Source organism: Malus sylvestris, chromosome 9 (assembly GCF_916048215.2).
Source record: "Malus sylvestris chromosome 9, drMalSylv7.2, whole genome shotgun sequence".
NCBI classification, from domain to species: Eukaryota; Viridiplantae; Streptophyta; class Magnoliopsida; order Rosales; family Rosaceae; genus Malus; species Malus sylvestris.
Genome location: NC_062268.1, coordinates 28,646,664 through 28,660,010, shown reverse-complemented (window position 1 = coordinate 28,660,010; position 13,347 = coordinate 28,646,664). Strand labels below are relative to the sequence as shown.

At 36.5% G+C, this 13,347-nt stretch overlaps 2 protein-coding genes across 2 annotated transcripts; both read right to left on the bottom strand.

Moving 5' to 3' along the window:
* Nucleotides 1-214: 214 nt before the first annotated feature.
* Nucleotides 215-858, bottom strand: LOC126633936 (seed biotin-containing protein SBP65-like). The gene has a single exon (XM_050304456.1). It carries the CDS (start codon nt 803-805, stop codon nt 215-217), a length of 591 nt encoding a protein of 196 aa, XP_050160413.1. The 5' UTR covers nt 806-858.
* A 3,376-nt stretch (nt 859-4,234) lies between these two features.
* On the bottom strand, nt 4,235-8,560 carry LOC126582725 (protein trichome birefringence-like 39). Its single transcript, XM_050246900.1, has 5 exons — nt 7,956-8,560; nt 7,611-7,782; nt 5,613-5,788; nt 5,290-5,448; nt 4,235-4,759 (listed from the first exon to the last, which is right to left on the bottom strand). The coding sequence occupies exons 1-5, from the start codon at nt 8,273-8,275 to the stop codon at nt 4,471-4,473; spliced, it is 1,116 nt and encodes a 371-aa protein (XP_050102857.1). The 5' UTR covers nt 8,276-8,560; the 3' UTR covers nt 4,235-4,470.
* Between the last annotated feature and the right edge of the window lie 4,787 nt (nt 8,561-13,347).

Sequence of the window (13,347 nt, the reverse complement as noted above, 5' to 3'; positions counted from 1 at the left end):
ATCCTCATGTATTTGTGTGCGTCTACATTCATTATTAATCTCACTACTTTCTCGGCCTTCATTGATCCAACCTGCTTCTCTTGCTCACCACTACTCACTTCAAACTTCCTGACCGACTGAAGACCTCAACCTTGTCCTTGTCCTCCTTGAAGCTCTTCGGCCCTTGCAAAATAGCGGCCTTGGGCTTCACCTTGACACTGATCTGCAGTCATCCCTACTGACTGACGAGCTCCACCTTGACGTTTACCTTCATGGTGCTGTTTAAATGAATGAGCTCCGCCTTGAACCCTACCATGACTTTTAGTTTCATGGCGTTGTTCAAATGTATGACCACCAGCTTGACCTTGACCTTCACCTTGGCGGTGTTCAATTTCCCAAGAGATTGGCCTTGAGTTCCACCTTGTCCTTGACCACCTCCAACTTGGCTCTTCTTTTTAGACTCAGCTTCTTTATCCTCCACCTTGTCAGCTTGCAATTCTCTCTGTCCGTCATCCCTTGTCGACGCCTGAGTATCCCTAAGCGACTCGAGCTTATGAGACCTGATCTCATAAGTCTCTCTTGCTTTCCCCATCCCCACATCTCCCACCGTATTCCCACTCCTCATCGAGGCTAATTTATCGTCATGCTGCGATGACTGCTTGCTGCTGCTGTCGAGAGAAGTGTCTTTCCTTCCAGCTCTCGTATCAGCAGCATGCACCGTCAGAGCCTCAAAGTGCGTCGTCATCTTGGGCACCTTGTCTTTCTCTATGTACACCTCCCTCTCCGGTGTTGTGTTTTCCCTTCTTTGCTGCTGCTCAGAAGCCATTTCCTTATATATTCCGTCCTTTTTTTCTTGATACAAACCAGAGCGCTAGCTGTTTGATTAGGTAATATTCAATACAAAGGTTTTTTTATTTTTCTTTCGCTATAATTTGATTAGGGTTTCAGAAGTGGGAGAGTGGTGGTTGGAGGATAGGGATTAAAAACAGGAAGCCACGTGTAGGTTGGTAAGGACGTAGTATATGAGAAATTTTTTATTGTGACGAGAACACAGGTGGTACATTATACGTTTTTATGTAAGTAGTTGAAATTTTTTTTTTATGTTATTAACTTTTTAACATACATATTCCATTATTTATATAGTGACATGTGGTGCACCACCACGTATGCCGGTCACATTAAAAATCTCTCGTAGTATATGCATAAAGGGCGACATCTGTTGGGTGAGAAAGTGCCACGTGGTCGCTTATTGACACATTTGGTCTTGAGAGTCAGATGCCATGCTACCCAACAACTCATACGTCGAACTGTTTCAGACTGGCATTACTCTTAACATAATCCAACATTTTAGAATGAGGATCCTCTTCGGATCATTTTGTGAAGATCCTGAAGATCTTTAAATAATATTCGTTTATCATGTATCGTATGATTAGAAATTATTTTAAATACTTTTATTTAAAATTAAATATAAATAGTACCTGATGAAAATAGATCGCATGATATACGATAAACGGTCATAATTTGAGGATCACATGAATCCTCACAAAGAGAATCCGGAGAGGATCCTCCTGGAACATTTTAATGTCTGCTGACACGTGGGAGAGCCTCCAGCTGCCACGGAGGTCAAATTCCTCAGTTTGAAAAACACTTGGCATGTGTGTTGAATTCGGATCGCGCGCTTCATTACATCCTACGTCCTTAACTACTTATCAGTTCATTTAGCTATCTATGTACCAAATGCATGCAGTTAGAGATGATACTTCAAGTGAATGCTTGCTTCTTACTCTATGGAGGAATAGATCGGATATGTAAGTTAGAATTTTTATATTCTTCGTCTTAAGAAATTTGTCTTCATATAATAATAATTGTCAATAAAACTTCTGTCACCCTTTTATGTACTAGGTATTTGAGACAAAATGCTTTTTCATTAAATATAACTAAAGTAAAAAAAAAAAAATACCCGTAATTACACTTCTATTTCATAAAGAAGTTTTTTTTTTCTGTATACTTGTCCGAGTTTGGCCAAATATTTTGAAAGTTGGTATGGAAAAGTTTGATTCGGTGAGAATTGAAATGACCACGTCCAGTATGAACTATGAATAACTCAGATTTTGGTTGACAACACTTATCACCAAACTATAACAGTTGATGTTTAGGGGTTTTAACTATTAACTTCTCAAAGCATCTTTGAAATTTCATCTCAAGGAAAATGGATTCTATTTATGTTATCATTCCTCCCCTCTTGGTATATATGCATAAGAAATGCTAGCAACTTTTACATTTTGAACCTAATTCTCATTTTAATGGATAACATGTGTCATCATTCTCGTTTAACTTAAAAGTATTTAGATTCCGATAAATATTGAAGAATCACTAAACCGATATCATGAAACTCATTGAACACTATAAAAGAATATGAAACCCATGAAGGATTTTTTTTATAATTATTTTAGCCGTTTGATTAAATTTGAACCATTAATTTTTTTTTACCCATTGGATTTGATCATTTTATATATTAACAGTTGATTCAATGAATTTATAAATATAAACCAAGGGGGACTTTTGGCTTAAATTTGCCCCAAAATGAGTTTTGGGTTAAAAATCATATTTGGCCCAAGGGTTGGAGTAAGTTGTGGTAGTTTTTTTTTCTTTTGAAACAAACGATATTATCTACACTAAGAGGGTGAGGAAGTAGATTAAGCTTCACAATGGGCTAGCAATAATGTGATTTAAATTCACATTTGGCGAGAGTCGAACCTAAGACCTCTCACTTACCAGTGAAGAAGAATACCACTAGATCGTAGTACTAAGTGGCTTAATCCATATCAATTCCAAAACAAAAATGTAGTCCCCAAATGGAAGGTTTTAGAACCTAAAATTTGAGTTTACTCCAAGTGTTGAAATAGGTCTTAGTGAACAAATGGAAGTGGCCCTTTACCATAGTTTGCATGACGGCGTGGGTTGAAACCCTGTTGGTGGCTAATCTAATAAAATTTGTCGTTTGACAAAAAAATAAAATAAAATAAAGGGTCTTAGTTAAGGATGGGCAAAATACCCATGGGTTTGGGTAACCGCGGTTACCCGTCCATTTAAAGTTCATTGTTACGGTTATGGGTAACTGTTTAGACGAACAAATGGTTGTAGGTATAACCGTTTATTCGTGAAATTTAAATGGATGATTATGGGTATTACCCGCGGTTATAATGGGTATCCATCGGTTATGGGTATTACCTGCGGTTATAATGGATATCCATTTACCCATTTAATTTAATATATGTAAAATAAAATTTATTAAAAACCCTAAATTTTCAATCTCTCCTCCAGACTCAGAGTCTCAAACACCTGGTCCCCACTCATCTCTCCCTCCTCGTTGCCCTCTCTCCCATCTTCGTCGCAAAGCACAAAAATAATAGGGAAATGCTTATAGAAAGATCAAATGGTTGGATAATGTGTCCAATGTGCTTGACATGCCCATCAGTTTGAATCGAAAATCGGAAAGATTATGCAGAGAGTAATATATGTAACTTTGTGGTCCAACTGCTGTGTATGCCCATCAGACGGTACTGCTTTGCACGGTTGCAAACTATTATTTTTGTAAGATTGTTTTTGTGCTTGAGTGTAGCAGAAAAATATTGTTCGTAAACTATTATTTCAATTATTGGAATTGTATGAGAACTTAAATGATTAAAATAGGGAAATGCATGCTAAAATGTACGTAAAATGGTGTTTAATTGTTAGAAAATGAAAATTATGACAAAATTTTCTTTTGTAATTTTCAAGTTGTTAAAAAAAAAAAACATGTAGACGGGTGAAAAAGGGGTAAATGGGTAAAAAAAGGATAAACGGGTTCAAAAACGGGTAAATGGTTATGGTTAAATGGATAAACGGTTATGGTTAAATGGGTACATGGTTATGGGTATGATTAACCGTTTATAAACAGTTATGGGTATTTGTACAACCGTTTATGCAATTACTTAACGGGTAAACGGTTATGCGGGTATAAATATAATGGTTATGGGTAAATAACCGTGGTTACCCACCCTCCATAATCATTGCCCATCCCTAGTCCTAGTGAACAAATGACTAATTCATAATTACAATTTTGATTCTTACCAAAAAGAAGCACAAACGGGTATTGGCCCAGTTTTTCTTACCTGTAGAGTTCTAATCCAAATAAACCATATAGCTCACAAGCGAGAAGCAATTTGGTTCAGAAAGTACGTAACAGATGCTGCAAGCTCAGCTCAATCACCAATTTGTTTTTCTAATTTGAGGGAAGTTTCTACGATTCAAGAGATCAATTAAACTGTATTCATATACAATTGAATCACGACCGAAGAACACTCTTATTGCTCAAATGCATGCGCAAGTAAAATGCAAAAACAAAACAAGGAAAAGAAAAACCCTACCTTTTCCTGAAACAATGAGAGTTTCTTTCAAGAATGAATGACTAATTAAATACAACAATGTTCCTAATGGTTGTTAATATTTTCAAGCAAATAGAGCAGCATAGAGGAGCTGGTTCCAAGTATCCGGCAGGCCGGGAAGGCACCAGTGGCTGCAGTCCGTGCCGTGCTCGCTGCTGTACTTGGATGGGTGTGCATCTTTGCGGATTTGGGAGAGAAATGTGATGTCGAGAAGATAGACTGGTTTCTTAATCCTAGCCAACACTTTGTTGACTACAACCCAAGACAAAGGTACTCCTGCTGGATACTTCCTCCCAAAGTATGGTTGTACTTCACTTGCGCATGATCTTGTTGGCTGATTCCAATCCCTTCCCCTAATTATTTCACAAACAAATAAGATTCAATTAATTCCCACTTAATCACTTATTGTTTATTTTCACAAAGCAAAATATAGGATAATAAAAAGGATTTGGGTTTTAAAAAACATAATAATCACAATTTGACATCTGCATCACACAAATAGAAAAGTTTATGCGCACTGGATAATTAATCGTTACATATTCTTAAAACAGTTTTCTCCTATGCAAAAATGGACCGTGTGCATGGGTTGTGCATGACCCAAAGAGCAACTCGGCCTACACACCTGACGATATTGCAATTGAATATCAACATCGTGGCAACGACATTCATATTCAATAGATATTATTGATATGATGTCGATATTGTTGATTTTGTAACAATACGTCAATATAACGTTATTAAGAATATTTAGTTGCAACATATCGTCGTCCACGTCATCCGAGTCACTTGTCCAAATCATGTGGGCGATCCACATGCGCAGGAGAGAAAAACTCATCTTCAAAAACAATAGAACAGAAAGGAGATTGAAGATGGAATTACTCACAGGTAATGGGTAGGAGAAATGCCTTGGAAGAAGACCTTGGTTTTGGAAGGATCGACATTTCGGTCGACCCATCTGGCCCAAGTTGTCATTCCTTTGTAAAATGCGATCAGACGGTTCATATCTTTGTACAATTTACCCCTTTCTTCAAGATAGTCCCATCTGCAGCAGGCAGCAGGCAGCAGGCAGCAGGCGCCCCAAATATTATTGTCACCCTCTTCGTACGTTAATAAAAACAACAAAACAGTGCATGTGAACTATATAATATATATATATATATATATACACATATACATATACATATACATATACATATATATACGTACGGCTGTGCTCTTCCAGTGTGAGTCCACCAGTGCCACGTGTCGAAGATCAACATGTCCATGCCTCTCCATGCGTTGCCATCCGTAATTGAGTCAAGCTTCAACACTCGTCCAACCTTCTCGTTGACAAGATCTACCAAGTATGGTGTGCGATACAGCAGTATTTGTACTCCATAGTCCTGCAGTCCAACAAAAATATTACTTTTTAAAAACAAAATTACAATTTTTTTTTGTTTTTTAATTTGTGAAATTATCAAAGTTAAATACCATACCATATATATCTAGCTCAATACTTGAAAATAATAGTGAAAGCTGTTAGGTGGTCCAACATAGTGAAAACATTTGTGCGCACTCAATTGTTATTAGTTTTATAAGTGATGCTTATTCTTTCTGTCATACGATGAAGATAGGATTAGGCCATACAATGGAGTGCGGACTAACTAAACATCCAACTCAACACAAATATAATACGTCATCGTTATCTATGTGAGTTGAATTTAAAATTTCTCATTTACAAGTGCTGAAATATACTATTAAATTGTAATACTAGTTAATTAAAAAAACTTATAATTAAGTAAATAAAGAGTATTCATCTCTGCACCTACAGTCGCGGACTCACAAAGTCTGCCTACCTCCAAAAGTCCATTTTTAATACAAGGATAATATTGTTGAAGACTAAATGAATAAAATTACAGATCTAAGAACAAATACAAGTTTTCATTTTGGCTTAATGATTGGTTAAGTGGGTCATCCTATGATGGGAGTGTCGTGTCATATATGTTATATTAGCTAACTACATGTCTAAATTTGGAAAGACCATATGCTGCAAACGCAATGGATGGATGATTACCATCTTTGTCAATTAAGGCACTAGAATTGAGTGTTACAAACTTCAATCTAACACAACTTTGAAAAGAATGGCAACTTTCAACGTATTCTTTTTTATTTTATTATATATATATATATAGAAAAATAAATCTAATTAAAGAGAGAAATCTCTAGTACAACCGTTCTTAGTACAATCAAATAGAAAAATATTTCTAGCAATAGTGGGTAAGAACCTATCACAAAAATGAGTGTCTTGTATTGAGTGGCCAACACTAGTAATGACATTGAACTATTTGTTTGTCTTTCTTATTTATTCATCAATAGGTTAGTTTGGTTCACATATAATCCAAACAATAATACAATATCATTACTAACTTAAATGGTGTGTCATGTCAATAAAATAAAAACACGTATAAATTTTGTTCATATATTCTTATGTCATTAATACCGAATATCATGTGTCACATGTAAGTTGTTTTCAGCAATACATAGTCCTCCTATCATTATCATTTGAAATTTCCCCACAAAAATACATAGCAAGCAAATTCAATTTTTGTTTAGTTTTGTTATTATTTTCATTTTTGTTGAGGCAGGAAAGAATAACCTCTGACGTAGCCTCCCTGCACAGTGAAAAGGCCTAATAAACACCAATCACGCTCCCCGTTTAACTGCTTTCACACACTCCACACACGCGCACACAACACAATTCCTATAGAAATCAACTCAATCAATCTCGCCACCTCTCATATGAATCATTTACTACTACTTACTACTAGTATAGCATGAATTACGGTTTCTTTTTTTCAGTATACTAATGTATGTTATGCAATGATAATTAAACGGTTAAAACGTCACCATTAAAATCTAATCATTCAAATCCAGCTATTGTAGATTGTGATTGACTCAAGACTTATAAAACTCAATTTTCTTCCAAAAAAATTTTGAAGGGAAGAAAAAAACTTTAATTGCCTTTTCTTGAAAGCTAAAGAGTGAAAAGGGACAAAACATGCAAAGCACTATTTCATCCAATGATTCTATTCAATTTATAAAGTGATTTCAAACACACCAAAAAAAAAAAAAAAAAAAACAGAAAAAAAGTAAAAACAAAGACTTGAACAAGGAATTAGCAAGTTGGAATTATCTATTTCCCCCCAAAAAAAAAGTTAGAATTACCTGGAATGTGACTGAAGCTAAACCATCTTTCTTAACATATGAAGTCCTAGAATTTGGCACCCATGCATGAAGCATACATGTTAATGACACCCACTGATTGAAACTCAGTGAGTCTCCCACGAACATGATCTTCTTCCCCCTCCATTTCTCCAAGAAATACAACCCATTGAACCTGCAAAAACAAAAACAAAAACAGTATCTTCTTAACTCAATCATGACCGTTCATTTTCTGTACTAGTCAGAATTCACAATTGAGCTCAGCTTTGGTTAAGTTGAGTTCGCATTGCAACTACTGCCAGCTCGGCCCGTTGTACACCTCTCACGCTGAATTACCGAATTGAGTACCTTGGAAGGGCGCAGGAGAAGGGTTGCCATCGGTATTTGAGGAAAGCGGTGTCGGGACGGCCGTACTTTAAGCAGTCGAACTGCGGATCTACGAAGGGACAGGTGGAAGAGTAGTAGGGGGGTTTAGAAGAAGCATCGTAGACCCATGTACCGCGGAACCAGTTGCATTTTCCTGCGAGCTTTCTGGCCACTGAGCTGCTAGTACTGGTAGCAGAAGCAGACGGAAGAGCATTATTGTAGGAGGAATTGAATACCTGTGCTTTTGTTTGGTGGGAAACTAAAAACAGAGTAAAAAACAGAGCTCTGAACAGGAAACCCATTCCCTTGGGTTCCGATCCACAATTTTCAGTTTTTCGACTTTCAGGACAAGAAATCAGGAGGGAACAACAAAAAAGGACGAGGAGTGAGGCAAAAGGTTTCCGAAACGGCTTCTTATATAATGTATGAGAGAGAGAGAGGAGGAGAGAGAAAGAGAGAGGAGCCTTCACATGGAATGAGAGACAGACTGCACTTTCAATATTTTAATACTTTTTTTACAGGCAGGCAGGCATTGGGAAATCTTTGGTTGAGCTCTAGTCTTTGGAAGTGTGCATGTGGCGTTGATCCAACCTCATGTTTTACAAACTTTGGAATCATGGATTCTTATATAATGGGAAACAGTTTTCCTACCAAGAAAAGAAAGAGTGGTAATTACTTTTTCAAGGTAAATTTTGGTGGCTCATTCAACAACTTTTTTCATATGGTGTGTGGTCAAAATATCAAATCTGCCGTCTAGGTCCAGGTTTATCCCGTACATAGTTTACTGATGTTCTTTGAAGGGAGAGGTTTTTCTTTTACTCGAAAAGCAACTCAATACACTACATGTTATAATATAAATAGAGAGGTATTATAAAACACATCGTAAATGGAGCACGTGAACTAAGGAGTCCACTTCTATCAACCAAGTGGTACACATAAAAATTTCTCCTTTGGACAAAATACTTATGTTAATATGGTTGATTCAACCTTTCACTTAATTGGCAAGAGCCAACAAAATTCTTCGCCCGGACAATTGGACCAACAAAATACACCTAGTTATTCCTCCTATCGTGTACCTAGCAAATCTCCTCACTGTGGCTTGAAGGGACATTTCAAAAATCAATGTTCCGAGCTTGTTGGCTATCTTGATAATTGGTACAAGACTCGTGATCCCCGCTATAACAAGTTGTGTGCCACGATTGTCGAAACTAAGGAAGAACAAGTTGTGTGCCACGATTGTCGAAACTAAGGAAGATTATGAACATATAAACAAGAAAGTGTTTGCATTGCTCACTAACTCAGGTAACGATGATAAAGTTTTAAATGTTTCTGCTTTTGTTACGAATTATACATGAATAATTATTTTTAGTGCTACTGAACATATGAGTTGTGATTTTAGGAAGGTACATGCCCTAAAACGATTCACCAAAATTGTTGAGAGTGTTGCCAATGGCAATGCTGCCCACATTATTGGGGAAGGCGTTATATCGCTTTCCAATACCCTTAATCTTGATATCGTACTTCTAGTTCCTTCCCTAGATTATAATTTATTATCTGCTGCTCAAATCATTGTCGCCTTTACATTGTCTCGTGACCTTTTGCCCTTATTTTTGTGTTTTTAAGAACATTCGGACTTTCAAGATGATAGGTTATGCCAATATAAAGGGAAAAATCTACTACTTGGAGGTAATATTTAACAATACTAGTTTGTTAACTCAAGCTCTTTCCGTGGAACGTTCTCACGAGGAGAAGAATTAAAATTCAGATGTTTGGTTGTGGCATCGTCGCCTTGGACATGCTTTTTCCGGTTATTTGTAGGATTTGTTTTCTAGCGTATCTCTTCAATATGATGTTTCTAGTTTTGAATGTGATATTTGTGAACTGGCTAAAATTTATCATACTTCGTTTCCATCAAGTTTAAATAAGTGTTCAACTTCATTTATGATAATCCTTTCTGATATTTAGGGACCATCTAAAACTAGGGGTGGAAAAAAAATACCGAATATTCCAAACCGAACTGAAAAAATCCTGAAACCAAACCGAAAAAATTCCAAACTGAAAATCCCAAAAATTTCGGTACCAAATACCGAACCGATCCTGAACTTTCTATATGGAAATCGGTCTCACATTTTCATTCTTTTGGTAATCCCGAACCGAACCGAAATAAAAAAAAAAATTATTTAATTTTAAATATATATATTTAGAATTGTAACAACTGTCGGATTTGGTTGAGATTTAATCTCGACCATTAAATACAAATCAAACCCTCAGAAACTCAATCACTCTCTTTCTCCGTCTCTCGACTTGACCTCACCTTAGCTCAGACCTCACCTCACCACCCTCCTCGCCAATTTCTATCTCTATCTTTGAATCTGGCCACACCCACATCACATAAGTGACTCACTTCTCTCTCGACTGACCTATCACCTCTCTGATCTATCTCTCTCAACTTCTCATCCCTCAGACCCTCACTATGGATAAGCTTTCCTTCACGGCATAGAGGCAGAGCCACGACGATCGGCGCTGCTCACCTTTTTGATCTATCTCTCTCTCAATTTCTTCATCCAGATTCCAGTGCACTGTGCACCGATTCTCCCCCAAATCAGGTAAATTTTGGAATTAATTTAGATTTTGAAATTTAATTTAGGGTTCGAATTCTAGATTAGGGTTTGTGAAATTTAGCACTTGGAACTGATATTGAGGTAGAAGATATGTAATGGCTAAACGATAGTATTAGAAATTTTAGTGTTTCTACCCTCTGAGCATGTTCTTCTCACCAATTTTCATAAGAAATAAAGTAATTTCCATCGGTTTTTTCCTCGAACATTTACACTTCATTCTTATTGTCTTTCATTTTGAATTTGTCACAAATTTGCTAGACATTGGAGCTCATAAATAATCGATTCTACCATTTTTATAGGCCTTAGCTTTAGCAAAGAAAGCATTGCTGGTTGAACATTCTTCTCAACTAGTTTTTGGGGTCTTTAACACTACCTCCAAGGATTTGGAGGCAAGCATTTTGCATTGCTTTATTAGTAGTGTTATTGTTTTCAACTTTTCATATGTTGGTCTAGAAACAATATGCAATTTCCGAGTCTTCTATGTTATTATGATTGCTTTGCCACTAACATGATGAGTCTTTTTAAGAACATTATCAAGCACTGATCTTTGATTTAGTGAGTGGAAACTATATATGAATCAAAATTGTCGATGAAGTTAAGTCTTATCTGAATGTGTATTACAACTTCAATAGGGCAACATATAAATTTGACAAAAACACAGTACACAAGATCAAGTTTGCTACATAAACAAAAGATACGATAAAATTAGTTTGACTTCGATTGGGAAATTATCAGAGAGGTAGCCGACAACATATATAATCTTGTATAACTCGATCTATAGATGCATGGTTCTATTGTATGTCGACAGAGAGTTTTACTTTCAAGATTTGATTAAGTAGTCAAATGCAAAGGCTCTAGGGTTTGGGGTATGAGCAGACAGCATGTACCCAACTATCCCTCACTAAAATTTTAGCCCAAAAGCCCAATATGTCAAGTTTTAGCCCAATAGCCCAAAACTATTTCGGGATTCCCGATTTGTCCAGAAATCTCGAAACTATTTCAGGATTCTTGAAAATTTGGTTTGGGATCAGTCTTGAAATTGGGATTCCCGAAAACTTTGGTTTAAGAATCAGGACATAGTTTTTGGTTCGGCATCCCATACCGAACCAGCCCTATCTAAAATTGCTACATTAGGCGATGCTCATTGGTTCGTTATCATTATTGATGATTGAACACGTATGACTTGGGTTTGTTTGATGAAGTCTAAAAGTGAAGTTCTTTGTTTTAGAAATTTCACAAAATGGTACAAGTACAACATAATTCACAAATACATATTTTCAGGAGTGATAATAGGGGCGAGTATGTGAACTCTATATTTCAAGCTTTTCTTGATCATCATGGTATTGCTCATCAAATTACATGTCCACATACTCCACAACAAAATAGGATTGCAGAAAGAAAGAACCGTCAGCTTATGGAGATTGATCATGCTTCCTTGCTTGATGCACTTGTCCTATTAGAGAGAAGATCTCACTTCCATCACGTATCTCATCAATCATGTTCTATGTCTTACGGTACGTGATTATGGGGTATGCTTTAGATAAAAAAGGATATCATTGTTATCACCCTTTGACGAAAAATATGTTTGTCACCATGGATGTTTCCTTTCATGAGAATGATTTATTTTTTGACAATCTTGAGTCCTCACTTCAAAGGGGAGAATTAGATGAATGTTCAAACTCTTAATTATAGTAATTCAGATACCAATATTGTAAATGATTTGGATTTAAGTAGTGATGACTTGGAACAAGTGGTGTCCATTCACAAGAAAATAATGTTGTGAATGACTTGGAATTAACTGGTAACATTTTGGAGACAAATGGTGATCATTCATATAAAAAACATTGTTGAAAACCTTGAAAGGAACGAGTCGACGCAGGACAGTTAACTACCTGCTTTCTCACTGTCGCTAGTTACCTCATTGTCGGTCTCACCACTTCTGAGCCCTAATAATAATATCAATTGTCTTGAGCCCGTATGCACCACCACAATGTTGTCTCCCTAACCGTGTGAACCGATGTATTCCTAAACTTATTTACGAAGCTGACCCTTAGTGCAATACTAGTATTCGATGAAGAAATCAAACCCTGAGTCTAATGTGTTATACCTATTAAGTATGCGTCTATTAATCACTTGTTAAAATCAAATAAGTCATTTGTGTATCAATTGTCTATTGTATCTATTCCTAACAGTGTGCAAGAGACTTTAATTGATCTATGTTGGCAAGCAGCAATGAATAAAGATTTGAAGTCTTAGTAGAAGAATGTGACTTGGGAGATCATAGACTTCCCAATTGGCAAGAAATCTATGGGATGCAAATGAGTCTATAATGTGAAGTACACAACTGATGGGATGGTGGATTGCTTTAAGGAGAGACTGGTAGCTAAAAGGGTACACTCATAAATATGGAATCGACTATACATATACATTTGCCCATGTGGCCAAGATCAACACAGTCTGTGTTTTGTTGTCCTTGGTTGCCATTTTTAATTGGCCTTTACAATAGTTTGATGTGAAGAATTCTTCTTGGAGATTTGAAAGAAAAGATTTATATGGATCTTCCACTAGGATGTAATGCTCAAGATAAAAACAAAATAAAGGTGTGCATGTAAAGAAATCCTTGTATGGTTTGAAACAATGTCCTTGAGCATGGATTGAAAGATTCACAAAATATGTGAGACCATTCTAGTTGCAGACAAAGTAACTCCCATCATACTCTGTTCCTGAAAATGCGAAGTGGGAAACTCACCGCA